Consider the following 23264-nt stretch of genomic DNA (forward strand, 5'->3'; position numbering starts at 1 on the left):
CCTAATCACCAAAACGAAGCCGCCTGGCTGAAAGGAAATTGCTCCAATCGTATGGTGCTTCGTCTTCATCCGAAGAACCGAAGATTTCCATCTTGATTACTCTCCTTGTTCGTCTCCTTCTTCTCCTCCTCTTCCTCTTGTTTCTTCTTCTTTGTGCAGACACCTCGACTGCATGTAACTGATTCACAACTTCAGTTTGAACAACTTCAGTTTGAACAACTTCATCGGTCTGTTTTTCTCCAGCTTGTTGGGTTTGGTCCATATTGCTTCTTTTTCCGCTACTTTCAAATGTACGCAACTTGCTGCTTCTTCTTCTTCTTCTGCTCCAACTTTGTGTGACGATTGTGAAAAATAAAAGATGGTGAAAAATTATTTATAATAGTTCTTACACTTAATGATTGTACATTGGAATGAATGACAATTTGGAAAGTTGAAACCACTTTAATGACACACGTTCTCTTGGAAGCTGAAACATCCTTAGCAGCTATTGGCATAACATAATCACGTTGGAGAAGTAAATGTGTTATGGGAAACGTTTCATCAAGGAAGTGCTAATATTGGTTGTTTTGCAACTGTTACTGTTTTCCATCATCTTCAAGCAATTTATTCAATTTTTACTCCAACAGTGCAACTTTAAAGAATCCATTTTGGGTCCCACAATTTTATTTCATATATTAATAATTTATTCTAAATCAAAATATTAATTTAAATTATATAAATCAATATTAATATAAAATAAAATAACTAATAAATTTAATTAAACTTAAATTCTATAACAATAATTAAAGTAAACTTTTATTAATTATCAATGTAAAATTAGCATTTTTAAAATTTAAATTATTTATAAAAATTGTGTATAAGTAAATAAATTGTTAAAAGAAAAAGTTGAAAATAAAAAGCTTCATAATATTGACCAAAATATAAGTATTCGGAGGGGATCGAACCCCAGACCTTGGAGAAGTGGGGAGACTAAGTTCAAGAGCTGAGCCACTAGGGTAAACAATGTATTCATTTATTTACACGCCTTCCACTTATAATATATAAACAAGTAGATGTTTGTCTAAAGTTCAACCTTCAAGTTTTTTATTTGTATTTTTAAAAAATACAAATTGTAAGCAAGTAGATGATATTTTTAGATTAAAACTTGTATTAAAATAAAAAATGTACATATATCTTCAAATTAATAGATATATTTATTTTTTATTTATTTTTTTAATTTTTTGAAATATGAAAAATTAAAATTAACTATACACATAAAGCAAATTTTAGATATATTAATAGATAAAACAGACAAATAAACTACATTGTCATTTTTCTTTTAAACCTGAAATATTCAATATGAGTGCTTATGTTTTACAAGTATTTCAGTACCCATCATAACATACAGTTTACAAAAAAAAAACAGAGTATTCTGCAGCAATTCATCTGCACCCATCATAACATACAGTTTACAAAAAAAAAAAAACAGAGTATTCTGCAGCAATTCATTCGCGACGGATCCTTTCAATGTCCTCCTGCGGTATCACCCCTACGCTCAACATAAACCATAATTTGGTCAACAGGTGGGTAACGGATGGCAAAGCGAAGTTTGTCACCAACCTGCACTTCAGCACGCCTTATATAGGCAAACCAAGCCCCACACAAATAACACTCCTTCTTCGTCGAATTCTTCTTAATCTCACAGTCATAGGGTTCATTGTTGTCACAGTCATAGAGCTCAATATTTGATAAGTTTCGCATCTGGCAGCTGTCGATGACGTTGGCTGGAAGTTGCTGCAAATTAAGTAGAAATCATTATCAGCTTCAATACAATTCAAACACAATTGCAATAATATAACAGATCAAATTTTTTCATTTCCTACCATAACATTACTCCGCGTCCTCTTCACATCAACTACTTCTCGCGTCCACATCTCTTCGTCCTGATCCACAATTATAGGGCTATACACCCTGACACTGAAACAAAATCACAATTAACATGAATCCCGGACTCCGACACGGGACATATCATCGGACACGAGGACTCCGCTAATACAGAAAACATAGGACACGGACACGGCAATAACATATTTTATATATTAATATAACAATGCAATGTACGTGTCGTACGCGTGTCGTGCGAGTATCCATGTCCGACGCGGCGACACACCTTCTGAATGGCGTGTTGGCGCTTCATACGAACACAATGTTTAAAAAGGTCAAACGATTGCTTATGCAGTTACTTCAACACAATTATAGTACACATATGATTTACCTCTCGCTATCCGATGATATAGTTGTGTATTCATGCTCGTCTCTTTGAATGTCGTGGAGGTCCGAAGACTCCATGTTCTTACCCTTATGTGTGTGGCTGCAACCAACACCACCTTCAGCACATCCTTCTCTTTTAAGATTCCCTTTCTCTACCTCACCACTTACCTCACATTTCCTTTTTCCTTTCTCCATGGTGCCTTTTTCCTTACTAATGTTGGAAGTATCCTCATGCAGACTATGTTTCCTGGTAGTGAGTTCATCATATCAGGGTCAAATAAAACACTTAATGGTCACAACATACCTGCATCCTACTCAACAAGAAATGGCAAGGAGAAATTGGTTTTCATGTTATTAAAAATCACAAGTTAAGTACCTTTGGGATGCAGATGATGGCATCTCTCCTTGACCGTCTTTACCTTTAACTTTGCTTTCTTTCTTGTTCCTGGCGATCTCCTCCAACATTTGCTTCAAAATAAAGCTCCTTGTGCGTTTCCCAGGTATTTTCCTTTCCTGGGAATCATCATCATCGCAGCTTCCTTCTTTCAGCCTGCATTTTAACAAACAACCACTTCAATACAAACACATTACATGAAAACCCGATATTGGAGAAGAAGAAGAACAGTTTAAGATCAAGGAATTAAACAAATTTTTGGAACAAACCTTCCCCATTCAGCCATGGTCGTGTGTGTCCGTGAATCTCGCACAATGCCGTCGGCAGTAGCAGTATCGATTGAAGATGGAAATAAACCCTAATTTCACCCTTACTTTTTATGCAAACATATTAACCTCTATTTTTGTTTTTTTAATTTTCATGGTTTTGATGTTCCAAAACAAACAAACAGGGAAAAATAGTTTTTCATTAATGGCAAAGTGGATTTATTTTCTAAATTATTATTTTATTAATTTTTTAACATCACCAGTTCATCTGTAACATGTTAACCATGCAGTTGACCATCATCAGTTGAATCCCTGACATGGTTAACACCCAGTTGACCATCACCAGTTCATCTGTAACATGGTTAACACACACTTGACCATCATCCGTTCATCTGTAACATGGTCAACACCCAGTTGACCATCATCCGTTCATCTGTAACATTGCTAACACACAGTTGACCATCATCAGTTGAATCCCTGACATGGTTAACACACAGTTGACCATCACCAGTTCATCTGTAACATGGTTAACACACAGTTGACCATCACCAGTTCATCTATAACATGGTTAACACACAGTTGACCATCATCAGTTGAATCCCTGACATGGTTAACACCCAGTTGACCATCACCAGTTCATCTTTAACATGGTCAACACACAGTTGACCGTCACCAATTCATCTGTAACACGGTTAACACACAGTTGACCATCACCCGTTCATCTGTAACATGGTCAACACCCAGTTGACCATCACCAGTTGAATCCCTGACATGGTTAACACACAGTTGACCATCATCAGTTGAATCCCTGACATGGTTAACACACAGTTGACCATCATCCAGTTCATCTGTAACATGGTTAACACACAGTTGACCATCATCCAGTTCATCTGTAACATGGTTAACACACAGTTGACCATCATCAGTTGAATCCCTGACATGGTTAACACCCAGTTGACCATCACCAGTTCATCTGTAACATGGTCAACACACAGTTGACCATCATCCGTTCATCTGTAACATGGTTAACACACAGTTGACCATCATCAGTTGAATCCCTGACATGGTTAACACCCAGTTGACCATCACCAGTTCATCTGTAACATTGTTAACACACAATTGACCATCATCCGTTCATCTGTGACACGGTTAACACCCAGTTGACCATCACCAGTTGAATCCCTGACATGGTTAACACACAGTTGACCATCATCAGTTGAATCCCTGACATGGTTAACACACAGTCGACCATCATCCAGTTCATCTGTAACATGGTTAACACACAGTTGACCATCATCCAGTTCATCTGTAACATGGTTAACACACAGTTGACCATCATCCAGTTCATCTGTAACATGGTTAACACACAGTTGACCATCATCCGTTCATCTGTAACATGGTTAACACACAGTTGACCATCATCAGTTGAATCCCTGACATGGTTAACACCCAGTTGACCATCACCAGTTCATCTGTAACATTGTTAACACACAATTGACCATCATCCGTTCATCTGTGACACGGTTAACACCCAGTTGACCATCACCAGTTGAATCCCTGACATGGTTAACACACAGTTGACCATCATCAGTTGAATCCCTGACATGGTTAACACACAGTTGACCATCATCCAGTTCATCTGTAACATGGTTAACACACAGTTGACCATCATCCAGTTCATCTGTAACATGGTTAACACACAGTTGACCATCATCCAGTTCATCTGTAACATGGTTAACACACAGTTGACCATCACCAGTTCATCTGTAACATGGTTAACACACAGTTGACCATCATCCAGTTCATCTGTAACATGGTTAACACACAGTTGACCATCATCCAGTTCATCTGTAACATGGTTAACACACAGTTGACCATCATCCAGTTCATCTGTAACATGGTTAACACACAGTTGACCATCATCCAGTTCATCTGTAACATGGTTAACACACAGTTGACCATCACCAGTTCATCTGTAACATGGTAAACACCCAGTTGACCATCATCCAGTTCATCTGTAACATGGTTAACACCCAGTTGACCATCACCAGTTCATCTGTAACATGGTTAACACACAGTTGACCATCATCCAGTTCATCTGTAACATGGTTAACACACAGTTGACCATCATCCAGTTCATCTGTAACATGGTTAACACACAGTTGACCATCACCAATTCATCTGTAACATGGTTAACACACAGTTGACCATCATCCAGTTCATCTGTAACATGGTTAACACACAGTTGACCATCATCCAGTTCATCTGTAACATGGTTAACACACAGTTGACCATCATCCAGTTCATCTGTAACATGGTTAACACACAGTTGACCATCATCCAGTTCATCTGTAACATGGTTAACACACAGTTGACCATCATCCAGTTCATCTGTAACATGGTTAACACACAGTTGACCATCATCCAGTTCATCTGTAACATGGTTAACACACAGTTGACCATCACCAGTTCATCTGTAACATGGTAAACACCCAGTTGACCATCATCCAGTTCATCTGTAACATGGTTAACACCCAGTTGACCATCACCAGTTCATCTGTAACATGGTTAACACACAGTTGACCATCATCCAGTTCATCTGTAACATGGTTAACACACAGTTAACCATCATCCAGTTCATCTGTAACATGGTTAACACACAGTTGACCATCATCCAGTTCATCTGTAACATGGTTAACACACAGTTGACCATCATCCAGTTCATCTGTAACATGGTTAACACACAGTTGACCATCATCCAGTTCATCTGTAACATGGTTAACACACAGTTGACCATCACCAGTTCATCTGTAACATGGTAAACACACAGTTGACCATCATCCAGTTCATCTGTAACATGGTTAACACACAGTTGACCATCATCCAGTTCATCTGTAACATGGTTAACACACAGTTGACCATCACCAATTCATCTGTAACATGGTTAACACACAGTTGACCATCACCAGTTCATCTGTAACATGGTTAACACACAGTTGACCATCACCAGTTCATCTATAACATGGTTAACACACAGTTGACCATCATCAGTTGAATCCCTGACATGGTTAACACCCAGTTGACCATCACCAGTTCATCTTTAACATGGTCAACACACAGTTGACCATCATCCGTTCATTTGTAACATGGTTAACACACAGTTGACCATCATCAGTTGAATCCCTGACATGGTTAACACCTAGTTGACCATCACCAGTTCATCTGTAACATTGTTAACACACAATTGACCATCATCCGTTCATCTGTGACACGGTTAACACACAGTTGACCATCGCCAGTTCATCTGTAACATGGTTAACACACAGTTGACCATCATCCGTTCATCTGTTGATTCCCTGACATGGTTAACATAGTTTATTATTATTATTACTACTAATATTATTATTACTAATATATATATAGTTTATTATTATTATTATTATTATTACTACTATTATTATGATTATTATGATTATTATTATAGGTCAAAATATTATTATTATGGTTATGGTTATTCAGTAATTAATTTTTTAGGTGAATTTTTTTTGTTAAAAAAATTCTATAAATTATCAAGATATACTAAGTATTAAAAAACAATACTTAGTAATGTTATGCATTGTAACAAAATATAATACTTAAAAACAGCCTAAAGCATCAAATCCACTGTACTTAAAAACTTCTCAATAGATTGGATTTATTTATGTGGTCCAATTCTATCAATATAAAGTGGGTGGCTGTGATCAATTTGGGTAAAATATAGATCTCATGCACGGTTGTGATCATTTTGTCTCTAATAGATATCAACCGGTGATTTAATTCGGACGGCTGATTATATACTCCCTCAACACCCATCGCTGGACCCTATTATACCACTTTAATGTTGGCCACTTTAAATGGAGTTCGAGAATGTTACGTTTTGAAACCATCTCATCCCAAATCCCTTTTCCATTAAACCATGTCATCTTCATCTGTTGCAAACTCCGAAGCGTCCCAAATCCCTGAATGTGGTTGCAATAAACCAATGAAGTTGTTTATATCCAACTCAAGAAATAACCCTAAAAGGAGATATTGGAAATGTGCAAATGTGGAGGTGAGTTTGATTGGAAAATATGCTACACGATTTCGTTTTTTATAATCTGTATTATAAAATGGACTTGGTTAATTTAATAGTGAATATGGTTAATTATGATGTTTTTTAGGCATGGCGATGTTGTAGTTTGTTCATTTGGGATGATGAACTTGATGGTCGACCTCCATATAATCGGAAAATAACTATGGATGCAAGAAATGTAATTCTGGATTCGCACGACGCAACAACACACAGTGGGTCAATATGTTGCAGCTGCTCAGAGCTTTTGAAGGATTTGCATTGCATTGTTAAAGAACTTCGAGACAAGACAGGAGAGCAGATGGAGATGAAACTGCAAAATGAAGGGAAAATGTCCAAGATTTTTAAGACTTTGTTTTTATTTTCTTGGATTTTTATTGTCATGGCATATTTTAAAATGTCTGATTAATTTATCTAATGTAATTTCTGGAACAACAACCTAATCTATGGTTTTTAATTTCTAGGTTTATGTTTAAGTTACCAATGTTCTAACTTATTTAATTATTTTTTAAGAAAAGAAAACTGATAATGAAAAATGAATACCTGTGTTTGTTTTTAATAAGAAAATGATAATCTTGATTAATTTTAAGTATTTAATATATTGAAAAAACATATCACGCCTATGACAAAGGATTCGATATATCATTACTTGGTAAATCGTAACATTGCAACTTTTCATCTGACCAAAGATTTGGTATATCATTAGTTGGTAAAGGTAACATTGCATGCAAACTGTTCGGTTCTTCCACTTTCTTTCTTTTGCATTCTCTCTCACCGTTTAACTGTTGTTCTTTGCGCAACATCCACTCCAACAACAACACTGGATTTCAGACGACATCATGTCTTCTTCAAATAGGTTAGTATCTGTTCTCTTCGTTTTTAACTCATCTCTGCTTTCCTGATATCCAAATCGAAAGGGTTTTAGGATTCATGTAACATGTGTTTTGTTTATGCCATACAATGTAGCGCAATTTTGTTGATTTAAATGTTATAGATTTTACAAATTTTAGGGTTTTTGGTACACATTTACGGTTTATGTAATTTGTGTTTGTTTATGCCATTGAATACCACGCAAATTTGTTGATTTAAATATCATAGATTTTACATACTTTAGGGTTTTTGATACAATCTTCAGGATTTTATAAACAATTTTGTTGCATGTTATAATGTTGCAGAGCTGAGAAACTCAATCTTCAACACTTTGATGAAAAGAAACTTCAACAGCTGTACCTATGTCATAAGTTGTATCTGAAAAAACGATTGCTCCAGAAAAAAAACATCAGGAAAATGTATAGCTACGAAGAATTTTGTAAACAGTTGGTAGAAGTGTGTAATCTTCGAGCAAAATACGGACTTGATCCACCAAAGGAACCTGCCAAGGAGCTCATTCAAAGTGCTCCAGTCAATACTGGTGTTGATGCAAGAAAAAGTTACCATGCATCTGTTTACAGAGCCTCTCTCCAAAATGCTGCATCCAGGAGGTAACTCTGAAGTGTGTTTTATGAATATGAACATGTATTTTACCATAAAAACCTGTATGATTATAGAGCAAGTAAGATAATAACGTTTCTTTACTTATTGGACCATTTGTAGGAGTAATAAACATAGTAAGGTGTCGGGAATAGTGAAGGGAAAGGGTGTAGCTGGCGAGGGGGTTTCCCGACAACGCTGTGTGCAAGAGGTTACCAGTTCTACGATCAACGACAGGCTCTCCGTCGAGGTGGAAGTGTGTAATCTTCGAGCAAAATACAGACTTGATCCACTAAAGGAACCTGCCAAGGAGCTCATTCAAAGTGCTCCAGTCAGTACTGGTGTCGATTCAAGAAAAAGCTACCATGCATCTGTTTACAGAGCCTCTCTCCAAAATGCTGCATCCAGGAGGTAACTCTGAAGTGTGTTTTATGAATATGAACATGTATTTTACCATAAAAACCTGTATGATTAGGGAGCAAGTATGATACTAACGTTTCTTTACTTGATTGGACCATGTGTAGGAGTAATAAACATAGTAAGGTGTCGGGAAAAGCGAAGGGAAAGGGTGTAGCTGGCGAGGGGGTTTCCGGACAACGTTGTGTGCAAGAGGTTACCAGTTCTACGATCAACGACAAGCTCTCCGTGGAGAAAGGAAAGAATAAACTTTGGCAGAGCGAAGATAGGTTAATTCGTCCGACCCAAGGTGTGGTGATCGATGAGGGCATGGAAGGCAAACGCAAGAGAGGAGGTCATCGCGAAGTTGATGCCGGAGGTAACGGGAAACTAAAGGGTAAGGCAATAGGTTCTTCGGAAGCCCCCGATGCTCAAAGCGTCGACTATGAATTCACAAGTATATCATCCGACAGCAATAGGTAAATCTATTTTGAACGTATATTATATTGAAATAAGTTGCTTCGATGTTGAGTTGGAAGTTTCTAAACAGGCTTTATATGATGTTTTGGCTTTGGTACAGGGTGTACACTACGATCATTGTGAATCAGGATGAAGAGTATTGGGTTAGAGAAGTGTTTGATGCAAAGAAGATGCGCAAGAATGTGATGGTATGTCTTGTTTTTATTTGATTTCCTATAACAGCAGAAGTCAGTTGTTTATTTTAAAGAATCTGACATTCTGTGAAAACCTTTGCAGCAATTTCCAGCAAATGTGATTGATAGTTGCCTTCTCCGCCAAATTTCAAACATTGTTTTACTTGACTGTGATAAGGGTGAACCATACTACTGTGAGATAAAGAAGAGGGAAGAGAAGAAGGAGACATATCTGTGTGGGGCGTGGTTTGATTACGTAAGGAAAGCTGATTTGAAGGTCGGTGACAAACTCCATTTTGTCATCCGATACCCACCGGTGGAGGAAATATTGGTATATGTTGAGCGTAGGGCTGCAACCCCATAGGGGCACCGAGGAGGATCATAGTTGCAATGGTTTTTTTGAAAGTTACTATTTGTAATATTATAATTTTATATTGTAAACAATTATGGAAGTTTATTAAGTTTTATTTATAATGTTCCAGATACAATGTTAGTTGTGATGTGAAGTGAAGTATATTGGGTATTTTGTATGTGTTTGTTAAGTTTTAATGTAAGTGATTGTTATTGCTGGGAAATTTTATGGTTGACCCCAGTTTATTAAGATTGGGCCCTTTTTGTGGTTGTATTAATCATAGCACATTCTGTTGTTTATCTGCATGATTTATATACTTTTTATATCAAAAAGTATTTGTACGGAGTAAGGATCCATGCAAAAACCCATGCAATGCTCAAAATTCAGGGGGTGCAAAAATGAAAAAGCATGAATATGCAAAGTATTTTCCGGATTAAGGTTTCTGTTACTAATGACCTAATTTATGGTTGTTGTTGTTCACGTTTCTGTTCCTAATGACCTAATTTATGGTTGTTGTTGTTGTTTATGCTTTTGTTACTAATGCCTTGATTTATCAGAAAACAAATTATTCATTTATAGAAAAAAGAAACTTCTCATCTGAAATATTTGTAGTGAGTAAACTGCTAACTGAATGATGCAAAATGCTAAGATTTAATTTAATATTATACACAAGAGATACAATACTTCATTACACTGCAAACGTACATAATGAAACTCAACATTTGATTCATTTCAACACCAAAACAGACAACATCAAAACAAACTACATACCAACTACTTAACAAAACATCAAAGAAAATTACTTTCCATCTTCAACCAAGTTTAATTATACGCCTAAAATTATTCGTATTACATCATAAAACGAACAAACATTCTTGTAGGAGGATCTGCCACAGTGCACTCAAGAACATCACCAGCCCTCAGACGAGTTGCTTTAACATACTCATACCAACCTAAGCAAAGATATCTCTCCCCTGGCCTCCTACCAGTCTTCAACACACATGGGTAAACAGCATCGGTATGAACATCGACAATGTCTATCTCAGTTTGCAACGGCAATAACCAATCGGCAGCAACATTAGATGGAAAGTGCTGCATTTTATATATGTTTCATAGCACAAAATCATTATCAATACATGCATATCTAACATACCAACATGTTGATTAAAATAACCGGTCCAGATTACTTACGAAAACATTCTTTCCTCTTACACAAGCAGCAGTGACACGATAATTGAATGAAATGCCATTTTCTTCAACCACGGGATCACCGAAATTTTCATCCATCTCTTCTTCACCTTCATCACTTTCAATGTCACTGAGATCGACATTCTGTTCAACCTCATCGTAAACGTAATTACCTAAATACTCAGCCCATTGTTCATCCATCCTTCAAAAAGATAAACATGCAACTATTAAAATTACAAAGCAAACAATGAAATTATACGTAAACGCAAATATGTAAGCAAATGATAAACATAATTACGTATCACTTGAAGTCACTGAGTGGGATTCACCACTGGACATTTCTCAAGAGCAAGAACACTTAACAATTCACTTTTATAACAAGATTTTTTTCCTTATGTTATTTTTTCCTCTCTTGGTGGTACTACTACTATATATATTGGAAAATTTATATAGGTATAGTTACACCTAACCTAAACCTCATTCAATGGCATTAACTTTAGGTGAAAAAAATATTAATGCATGATGGTAATATAACCACTACTGCACTCATAGAATTAGGTGACTGACAGTAGAACATATAAACTGTATCAGTGTTGATTTGACTCCACTGAACTTACAAACTATATGCTATGACACAAAAAACCTATATAGATGCATGTATTCTAACCTAAACCTTGTCATACCACTAAAAATCACCTCCAAAGTCATGCCTGGTCAAATTACAGCTACTTATTTGCTCGTTCAAGTACCACCATTGTTCATCAGTCGTTGTGGCCTACCGAAACACGAACCCGAATTTTCCGCAACTGTCGTTGGATATAGTGGGATTAACGGTTGTACATGCATTGGATGCAACATCGGTTGTACCGCTGGCAACACGGGTTGCAATCCATACATTGCAGGCATGGGTATGCTTGTGCTTCCAACTTCCGCACGAGAAGTCGCTGTCACATTCGCGCCACGAGAGTTCGGTGGTTCTGTACATTTATTTTGCACACTACTTCCACCAATGCGACCTCTTTTTCCATTCTTGTTCTGTTTTAACAAACAAATTATTCTTGTGATACAAATAATAACACGTTATAATTAATACAGCATATCAGAGCTTGTATTAAAAAAAAACATAATACCTTCACAACCTGGCTGAATGAATCAGTTACTGGCCGCGACGTCATACCAACATTTTGTTCAGATGGCGCGTTTTCCGCAACCTGCAAATTATACAACAGAAACTACTATGTTTATCAAAAGAGCAACAGATTGACTCAAACGAACAGAATATAGCTTTCGAAATTACCGAACAACTCCTTGCATTATGAGTTCTACTGTTGCATTTAGAACATCGCCTAATAGATTTTATGTCATTCTTTCTTTTCTTTGGAGCACCTTTGCTATTCACAATATTTGGATCACCTACAACTGAGTTCGATGCCAAAATAGGATCGTCCGTACTGCAATACTTTTTGTGTAACTTCAGAATGTCACCCATTATTTCCCCATAAACACCTTCCCTTTTTGAAGCTTCATTGCAAAAGGCAGTAAATGCAGAACAATATGCACCAAACCGAGCTAGCTCAATCATTTTAGAATCATCAGAACCATTACAATTCATGTTCAAGTACTGAATTTTTGCATCCTTCGTCCATCTCGACAAAATCAAACCGGTGGGAATGAGACTAACATGTTCTTCCTTCATGACACCAAACATATGAGAACATGGAATCCCATGAGAATCCCATAACCTACACTCACATTGAAGTGTTTCACCATCATACACAACCTCTACGTCATAGTTATCACAACAATATTTTGTAAATCGATAAGTCTTAAATCCGTTGCGAATTAACTTTTCCTTAACAATCAATGATCCAGCCTTCACTATTTCATCTCTGACTTCCTTGAAAATCTCCATAGTATAAACATTCGCAGCATGGCTCTCAAGGGCACGCAGTTGAGTAGTCATCACAGGTTCTGAAAACTTTGATTTATAATCGGCAATCAGTTCATTGTTTCTATAAGATCTCATAGCCTGATCAAAATTGTGCATAAATTCAAAAATGCAGCCTTTCTTCCTGACATAACTCTTGATGACTGCATTGACGGCTTCACATTGAGACGTAGTTCTTATACGTCCAAAAAACTTCTCACGTAGATATGCAGTTGCCCATAGTGACCTGTTCTCGTACGTTTTTGCAACCCAAGGATTTCCTTCAAGTCCGTTTTCTTTAATTATTTTTGACCAAAACTCTTCAAATTGATCCTTTGTAAAATTAGAGTACATGGCTTTTTGAAAATCTTTCAAAAATGCCGAGTTCTTTACATTCTCAGACGCATTCTTGTTCAAATGCCAAGCGCATAAACGATGTGTCGCATCCGGAAACACCTGTTTTATAGATTCCCTCATCGCCCCATCTCCGTTTGTTACAACTGCTGCTGGGTATCTATTTTCCATGCACTCTAAAAAACACTCCAACAACCACTTATACGTCTCTGTCGTTTCATCTGACACCAACGCAGCACCAAAAATAACTGTCTGAGAGTGGTGGTTACACCCTGAAAATATAACCAATGGGTAGTTGTATTTGTTCTTCTTGTAAGTCGTGTCGAACGCAATCACATCGCCAAAACAAAAATAGTCAGATCTACTGCTTCCATCAGCCCAAAAAAGAGACTTCATTCGTCCATCCATGTCTACGGCATATTTACCATATAACATGGGATCAGTAGATGACTTCACAGTTAGATAATTTATAGCAGCGGCAACGTCACCATCTTTAATATTAGCACGCATTTTACTATCAAAATAATTGTACAGATCCTTCTTTGTAAACCCAACACGATCGTGTCCACCCTTCTGAGCAACCATGTACCCCATTATATGACAAGTTCTAATTCCATTTGACTGTAGACCGTCAATTTGAGCTCTATCTGCTGCAGTAATCTCACGATAAATGGGGTGTAAGTGGACAAACCTAGATGGTGTTAATTCATGGTTGTGAGCCTCTTCAAAACATGTCACTACATAAATATCCTTCTGGGGGTTGTAATGCACACGAAGCCTAGCGGGACAATTAGTGCGGGTCGTAGGTCTGTGTTCTCTTTTTCTATCAAGCCTCCTTAAGTGTTTTGTATCTCTTAGACCGTGTTTATTGCATACAAACTGCCTCATTATAATTGTTTGTCCATCCTCAGTCGATCTTGTCCTAACATCACTTTTCCTAATGGCAAACCCTTTACATTTAGCATACTTGAAATAAAACACATTAGCTTCATCAACTGTACCGAATTCCATAGCACGAATTTCATCAGCAGTAAGGGCATTAATTTTCACTGTTCTATCACCTACAACTGCATCAAATTCAACAAATTTTTCACCGTGACTATCACCATCGCCATCGCCATCACCATCACTTGAACCTTGGTACGCACTGGACACCGAATTACTGTCATCCCGACCATTGTCGGATTCAGAATCAGATGTACCACTGTCACGGCATCGATAGTCGTACGAATCATAATGGTCGGTGTTTTTCATGGTAAACCTGAATTAACACATTTGTTAACACACCAAAAATCAACATAAATCACAGTACCTAATTTCCTATTCAAATCAAAGATACTTAACATAATTGAAATTTCCAAATCATCAAATAGGAAACCCATGTACAGAAAACAATTTCAAGCATCAATCACAATTCCTTATTACGTTATTAAATCAATCGACCTGATTCAAAGGTACCCACCAAAATTAAAATTTCGTAATCATCAAATATAAATCCCATGTAAATAAAACAAATTCAATCATAAACCCTAATTCCCAATCCTAAACCCTAATTCCCAATTTGAAATCAGTAAATCTTAACTATTCAAACAAATATAACAACCATTTTATCATTTACATTTGCAGCAGCGTGCTCAATACGAACCTGTGAATGGGACGCTTACTGTTGTGTTGAGTTTGCAGTGTTTGGAAAAAATGCCAAGATGAGACGATAACTGTTGCGTTGAGTTTGTAGTTGGGAAAAAATGCCAAGATGAGATGATGGATGAAGAATTTTTATTTTCAATTTCTGTTCACGATGATGAAGTGAGGGAGATGGAGATGAGTTGATTAATTTGTTGAGTTGATTAATTTGTTGAGTTGATTAATTTGTTTTAATTTAATTGATTTTGTCTATAAAAATATTACATTTTAAAAACAATATTAATATGTTAGGGACTAAGTTGCAATATATAAACTATAAAATTACCACAGTAAGTGTCAATAAGGTCATTTAATGCTTCAGTCCACTGTGGCACTATTAGGGCTTAGGGCTTAATTCTGATTGGTCAGACAGTGACTTCACCACTGAAGTCAAACGGGCGAATGCACCGTAGAATTTCCCTACAAAAAAATAGATGTAGACGGAATGTGCGAAGCTCGTGGAGAAATTATACAGTGCTCACCAACTACAGAGGTATGTTTAACTAAGATTTATAATTTGGTCGATTGAATTTTATAAGTTTATTTGTTAGCTTTAATTGTGTTTATGTTTTTTTATATATATTTTCGATCTAGAAAAGGTATTATTATGGTCACAAAGTATTAAATGACAATAATGATATTACTATAGTTACTATTTACTATGATATATTCAACAAGAGAATGGACAAGAGTTACATGTTAGTGCTCTGTTGTGAGCAGTGGCGGAGCCAGGAATTTTAGGCAGTCTGGGCAAAAACTTTACACCATTGATTATTCATCTGTTTTAATTTTTACACTCTATTTTTACTAATTTTGCCTATAATTTTGCCCCTGATTTTATCTTAAAATCGACTATTAAATTGGGGAAAGTACAAAGAAAATAGGGGTTGAGCCCGGGCGCCTACCCGGGCTCGCTGGGCCTTGGCTCCGCCCCTGGTTGTGAGAAAGACGAAAATTTTAAAAACAATACAAATTCAATTGTCACATGTAAAAAAGACGTTAGATAATCTTAATATCCTTAGTCATTGAAGTTGAGATCTATGCCTAGTGGTGACAGTTGGTGTGTTCAAGTTCGACGTGGTATTCATAATCAATATTGAGTAAAGACCTTATACAATCTTGGTATCCTCGATTGATTAAGCTAAGATAAACGTCTAGTGATAGCTGTTAGGGTGTTTAGGTTCGATGTGGTATTCACAACAAAGATATATTATAGAATTAGATGGTATTGACGTTCTTGACCGTTTAAATGCTAATGAAATATATCTTATGAATGATATGAAAAAGTACCACTAACACCGATTTCATAATAGGAACATTGAAAGATTGGAATTCAAAGAATTTGACAAGTATCACACAAGTATACAAAATATTGTGGACATATGTGCTTTCTAGTATGAAGTTGATGATCTTGATGTTGGTCACCTTCTTGGTATTTTGGTGACGACAACTCTTATTCTTGTTGAAGTCGGCGGTAATATCTTTCAAAACTTTTGGATAATGGTGATTAACTTGAAGATTTTTTATATCTATGCTAATACTTATATCGTGTTTGGTTACCCTATATATGCACTTAAATTTGAATGTATGCTAAATTGCTAATTAATAAAGAAACTACCATAAATTACTAATAATGTGCTTGATAATCGACACACACAAAAACAAAGCACAAGACATCTTTGTTTTGAAAATATTAGCCAGAACCTATGAGTATTATATGAACCTAAAAAGCTGATCAACATTATTTTATATATACTCTAATTTTACAGACAATATATACGAAGAATGTTTGTCATATATATATTTGTTAATTTTTTGTTATACATTTTTTAATGAAGTGAGAAATTGATTGTTGTGCATGTTGTTGGATGAACATGGAAAATATATTTATTTAACTTTGTTTTTTTTTCTTCATTTTGCTGCCAAGTTGTATGCCATGTCACGCCAACATGTGGGTGAGGCTGGCATTACAGGCCATTCTTGTTGGTGAAAGAAAATTAATATTCTTTTTTTTAAGTTTATTATAAAAATATTAGTATTAATGTGGAGTATATGTGGAATTTGTTGGTATATTCATTTTAAATCTTTTAATGAATTATATGAATATTATAAAAATGAAATTGAGTTGTTTAAATCATGTAAAAAATTGAATGAATTCATTTAAAGAAGCTAAATAAATATGATAACAGCCCAGCGAATCCGGACACGCGTCCGAGCTCAACCTTCCTTTCGTTGTATACTCTCTCATTTAGTAGTCGATTTTTAGACAACACCAGAGACAAAAATTAGTAATTTTAGACAAAATTAAGAATAAAATTTGTAAAAATAAGGTGTGAAATTTTTGGATAAAATCAATGACGAAATTAGTAAAACCAGAATGTAAATTTTTTTTCCAGACTTCTTAAAATTTCTGACTCCGCTGTGATGATAGATATACTTTTACATGATAAAATGTTCTTTGTGTGGTATGGAAAAGTAGGAACTAGGAATATGAGTAAATCTTCTCAAACTAAAAAAGGTTTATATTAGATATTTTAGAAGAAGGATAGGATTGAGTTCTTGACTTTATTATGAATGGTGTTGGGACCCAATTCATTGTTTGTCTAGTTCAAAGAAACTAAGATAACTTTATGGGTATGGTCTTTTAGCATTGAGTTCTTTTAATTTTCAGCATTATAGCTCAAAGAAATTAACACCCTGTGTAGGGTCTCTTTTTTCTGGGGACAGAATGGAACCCTAAGTTGAGTATGGATCAATGATTTTGCTACCTAATCCATTGGGGATATTGGATATGACAAACAAACGTCAATGGTACTTTAGAGTCAAGTCATAGAGTCACATTGTTGAAGAATCAATTTCATTTTTGGAAAATTTATCTCATTCTCCTAGACACTTATCTTCCTACTACAATAATTTTAAAAATATTTAAAAATTACCCTTTTTTAATTTGATTTTTATTTTTTATTTTTTATCATTCATTTTATTTTTTATTTTTTATCATTCATCTGAGACATCTAAAATTGATAATTGTGTAATCCCACTCATGTGAACCGGATAATTTACACAGTAGAATTTCGATATGTTAAGATTCTAAATCAGATAACTTTGTTAAATTAATTCCGATTCACTTTTTGCACATACAGGATAACTTACACCGCAAAATTTCAATATATTTAGGTTCTAAATTGGATAATTTTGCTAAATTAATTCCGGCACTCACTTTTTTTCACACTGCAAAATTTTGATATGTTAAGGTTCTAAACTGCTAAATTAATTTCAATTCACTTTTTGCACATATAGGATAACTTGCTTTGTAGAAATCCGGTTCACAATTTATAATCGGATAACTTCTCTCTGTAGAAATCCGGTTCACAATTTTGAATCGGATAACTTCTCTCTGTATTTTCTAGTTCGTTATACTATTAACTAAAAAACATTCATCCATGTTTTTCGGCGATGATTTATTTACCAACCAAATTTCTTTATGATAAGAATTCCTATACGCAATTTTTTTCATTTATTAATTTTTTTAAATTTATAGTTAATAGATATGGATATTTCTTTGATGATATGCGATAAAAATCATACATGTATATATACCACTAAAATATTTTCAACGACATAAAGATTTGCTATTCGAGAAGAGACGACAAGATGGATTAGGAAAGTTGAAATCAGGAATAAAACTATGATTATAATAACTCATTTAGATACCAAAACAAGCAAGAGAGGAAGGATTGACAAATTAATATTTGGTTGTGCTAGAGGTGAAAAATACTAAGGAAATAGTGAAACACAAAGTGCTAGTAAGAAATGAGGTTGTCTTTCAAAATTAGGTCAACACCATTAAAAGATGGTTCTAGATGGAAGATTGATGTAAAATGTGGACTTCACAGCCATGACTTACCAGATAGATTTGAAGGTCATTCGCTTGTAGATCGACTAAATGCAAATGAGCAACATTATATTGTTGATTTGACAAAACGTCATGTTCCACCAAGACACATACTTTTGTCATTGCAAGAGCGAATTCCGGAAAATGCCACTCGGATCACGCAAATGTATAAACATAATATTAAATTACATGAAGACATAATATTAAATTACATGAAGACATAAAGGGTTGAAGACATAAAAGGTCCTAGAACGGAAATGCAACCTTTCAAATGCACATGCTTCATATGATCTGTTATGTGAAACAATCACATGTCATAGCACATGTAATGCCTTAACATAAACACTAACATCAAAGCATGAAAATGAGATCATATTACAGTCTACAAATTTAATGAAATCTATACATTACACAGTACATAACTTGGTATTATGACTATAAGCATCACAATGGGGAATGCTTGATTACATTAAAGCCTATACATGGATCTTACACAATACACATACCACAAAAGATTACAAAACAACTAAAAAAAAATTGTCAAAAGATAACTGTTTGAAGTTGTCTAGGTGGACATGTTGGAAAAAATGATCCACCTTGTTTTATGGTTTAGGTTCATTCTACTTTGTTTTGATGATTTAAGGCATGAATTGCATGCCTCTACAATATAAGCACTTTGCACTTTCAAGTTTGCATCATCAAGATATTATTATGTTCCTGGTAAATTGCTGGCAGTGCTAGAAAGAATTATGAAGGCACAGACAACTGAGAGTGAGAAGACTGATAACCAAGTGTTTTCTGTGTACATTTCCATTGCGTCGGTGAAGGAGAACCGTGCGCGATTCTCGGCCCAGTTTCTAAGTCGGTCTGCTTCGGCTGCGTATAATGCTTTTCCCTGAAATATATATGCATGTGTTAGAACAGAAACCCAGTTCAAACGTACGGCGCGTACACAAACAGAACATGCAATTTTTGATCACAGAATAACAACCATTACATACCTCATCATCAAACCAGCGGCCTCGCCGTAACCAAGCAGTGACCAAGGCAAGTAAGATTCTTGGAGGAGTCAAGTAACTGATGGCCTTGCCTGTTCCCTTAACAACTCGCATCCGCGGAACTAGCGTTCTAGCAACGGTTTCAGGAAGCTCGCATATAATGTTAAACATTTGCTTGTTTTGAACAGTTGAACCACTGTGAGACAAACACAAACACAAGAATGATATTCATAATGAGCACGATCACGACAAGCTGAGAGTATGGTTGAAGACAGAAAAGAAGACTTCGGAAAGCGATTCATGCAAAACAACAAAACAAGTATGCAAATGGAGAAGTACCTTAAAAGAAGTTCTGTGAGAACCATGCCTGGAGACGCTGTATGGACACCTACTTTCGATCGCTTGCACTCTTTCAATAGTGATCCATGAAATTGCCTTAGACCACACTTTGTCGAACCATAGCTACACATCAAATGAAAAAGTACATGAGCCCTAAAGTCGAAAAAAGCTCAGTGGCTTTATTAACATCCTCCCATAAGATAAGAAACTACTGTTCTCAAGAGAATAACTCACACAGCTGTTAGAGGTGTGCTAGAACCTCCGGAACCTGCACCGTCCATATTAAATATGTGGCCTGGCTTTGCTTGGTTTCTCATAATACGCATGGCTTCTCGGGTACAAAGGATAGAACCGACCAAATTTGTTGAGACAATCTACAGAAAAATACCAACTTTTCACGTTAAGGATGAAGATAAAAAAAATGATTATTCATGAAAAGAACTTCTACAACATCGCATTCTTATACAGAATGAATGAAATTCGAACGAACTTTCAAAAAGAAATTATTCATTAACAAATATACCTGTTTAATATCTTCATCACTAAATTGAAGCAGGGGTCTAAAACCTTTATTGGTTCCAGCATTGTTTATCTGTTAAGTAATTTGAATAAAAAACAATACTAACTATTAGATTCACGGCACGTCTGGTATCAAACAAGTGATAGTGTTGTGTCCAGTGTTTCATATGGTGCCAAAAACTATCTTAATGATGCTCAACAGCAAGAACTACGATACTTACCCAAATGTCAATATATCCGAACTCATTAAGTGCAAAGTTTGCCAATCTTTGAACATCGTTAGTCTCGCAAACATCACAAGCAATGCCTACTACTTTTGCCTGAGAAAGCTTAGTCAAAGATGAGCCAACTGCATTGGCAATGCCTTCCTTTAGGTTTTCCTCAAGCTCTTTGACAGTTGCTTGCACCGACTCAGGGCTGCCTTCACAAAATTCAAGAATGTGAGCAACAAAATATATTATTTGATTCTATCTCTATAAAGTGTTCTCAAAGTTTATAATACCACCTTCGAGATGTAACTATTACACGATCTCCCGAAAGAAGAAACTCCCGCGCCAAGGCTTTACCTAATCCCCGTGTACTGCACAAACAATATAAAGATGCAACAAACATTGTTATGAAAGAAAATTTTAGATGTTATCAAACTAGACTTTAATTGGCATGCACTGTCAGTGTAAAATGATTTTCCGCATGGATCCATCACAACTCATCACCGCGTTGATAATTGTGTATATTGAATGCATTGCATAGGCTTATTCAATAGCAAAAAAATGATGGAAATGAATTTCTAGAATAAAAGCATTGAGTTGATGTACCTTCCAGTAATGACAACATTCCGCGGACCTTCGCGACAATAATCATCCAACACCCAATTAGCACCTATCATTGTCCCAATGATAACTCCTCCAAGCCAACTATACCATATCAGTGCATCCATCTGACTATCTCCACCTTCACAAATTTTCCAAAAATATTAATTCCATATCCACATAACAATAAGTGCAAATATTTTCATATACACATTTTTTTTGTCTACAGATGAAGTAGTAATAACCACTGGAAACTCACACACACAACTGTGAATATCAAGATTGGCGTTCACCCTAGCAATATTAGCTTCCGAGCCAGTTGAGCTAGGATTTGCGGACTTCAAACACACATTCTTAATTAGGAAAGTTAACTAACCTGACATCTGAAATCCAATTGCAAGGATGACACCAGTGCTCATCATGGTCACAATATATCTTCCAATTTGAATAGCAATCTTATTTTCACAAATAGATTTTACATAGTTAGATTCAACATTCAACATGATAAAAAGGAAATAACACAACAAGGGCTATTTGAATTGACTTAATTGAACTTATCTAGAGCTTAACTAGAGCTTATCTAGACAAGATAAGCACTTATTGGTTTCAACTTTCAACTTATTTCCTAAACTGTTTTCAACTTATTTCACTATAAATTATATGACAAAAGATTGAATCTTTAATATCTATTATAGAAACAACTTATATATAAGCACTTAAGTAAACTATTATCCAAACAGATTCAAGATTAATAGAACAAAACAAACATAAAAAAACTCACCTTAGATAGAACCTCATCAACCCTAACAACAGCTTGACGATACTCATCATCATCCAACTTATAACTCCTCATGGACTTCCCCAACAAAACATTCCTGAAAGAACTCCAAAACCCATTTTTCCTTTCAACTTTCACTTCATTTTTCTTCAAATTTCTAAACTTTCTGTCACCACCATCTTCACCCTTGAAAGCCCTACACTTTTTCAAAGACAACCCATCAAAATTATGGCCAAAACCAAACACCCCAGATGAAGAATTACTACCAAATCCCTTCCTAAGCTTGTGCTGGTTCAGATTACACTCTGGAAAAACATGAAGCTTCACAATTGTTGTAGCCATGTTGATGAAAATGTCGGAACAAACTAATGAAGAAAATAAGAAAAAAGTGTTTGGTTTATTTATTGTTACATGTCTTTTGTAATTTTGTGAAAATATCTGAATGAATTGAGAAATGTAACAAGGCATAGTAACGTAAGAAGGAACATAGTAGAATGTGATGACCACACGTTAAGGAACCTCATCTTCATCGGTTAAGGACACGTGGCATTGTGGGTCTCTTGACACGTGGCTTTTTGTTTTGTTGGTTATATGAGGTGAAAAATGAACTTCTTTTTTTTTTTTGAATTTTGTTAGATTTAGATTTCAGAGAAAAAATATCTTAGATTACAGAAAAATACAGAAATAGAAAAGACAATGAAAATTAACAACTAGGACATGTTTTAGTTGTAAAAAAACAAACAAGAACATGGTGAGAAAGATGAATACATTAATCAATTTGTAAAAACTAAGGTTAAGGAAATATATGGATGTCAATTTTTAAGGTTTTTAAAAAAAAAATTAAATTAAATTATGGTCAATTATTGAAGTTAGTTAAAATAATTA

The 23264-nt window shown here is 35.5% G+C and overlaps 2 protein-coding genes across 2 annotated transcripts; both read right to left on the reverse strand.

Moving 5' to 3' along the window:
- Positions 1-10578: 10578 nt before the first annotated feature.
- LOC131636675 (protein FAR1-RELATED SEQUENCE 5-like) lies at positions 10579-15455 on the reverse strand. The gene is made up of 6 exons (XM_058907287.1): positions 15004-15455; positions 12375-14619; positions 12208-12288; positions 11761-12112; positions 11081-11279; positions 10579-10981 (listed from the first exon to the last, which is right to left on the reverse strand). The coding sequence occupies exons 2-4, from the start codon at positions 14610-14612 to the stop codon at positions 11819-11821; spliced, it is 2613 nt and encodes an 870-aa protein (XP_058763270.1). The 5' UTR covers positions 14613-14619; positions 15004-15455; the 3' UTR covers positions 10579-10981; positions 11081-11279; positions 11761-11818.
- A 3834-nt stretch (positions 15456-19289) lies between these two features.
- LOC131636666 (probable chlorophyll(ide) b reductase NYC1, chloroplastic) lies at positions 19290-22834 on the reverse strand. The gene is made up of 10 exons (XM_058907279.1): positions 22383-22834; positions 21978-22056; positions 21608-21743; positions 21298-21372; positions 21014-21209; positions 20797-20865; positions 20508-20647; positions 20274-20396; positions 19938-20130; positions 19290-19831 (listed from the first exon to the last, which is right to left on the reverse strand). The coding sequence occupies exons 1-10, from the start codon at positions 22719-22721 to the stop codon at positions 19646-19648; spliced, it is 1536 nt and encodes a 511-aa protein (XP_058763262.1). The 5' UTR covers positions 22722-22834; the 3' UTR covers positions 19290-19645.
- Positions 22835-23264: the final 430 nt, after the last annotated feature.

Source organism: Vicia villosa, unplaced genomic scaffold (assembly GCF_029867415.1).
Source record: "Vicia villosa cultivar HV-30 ecotype Madison, WI unplaced genomic scaffold, Vvil1.0 ctg.001801F_1_1, whole genome shotgun sequence".
NCBI classification, from domain to species: domain Eukaryota; kingdom Viridiplantae; phylum Streptophyta; class Magnoliopsida; order Fabales; family Fabaceae; genus Vicia; species Vicia villosa.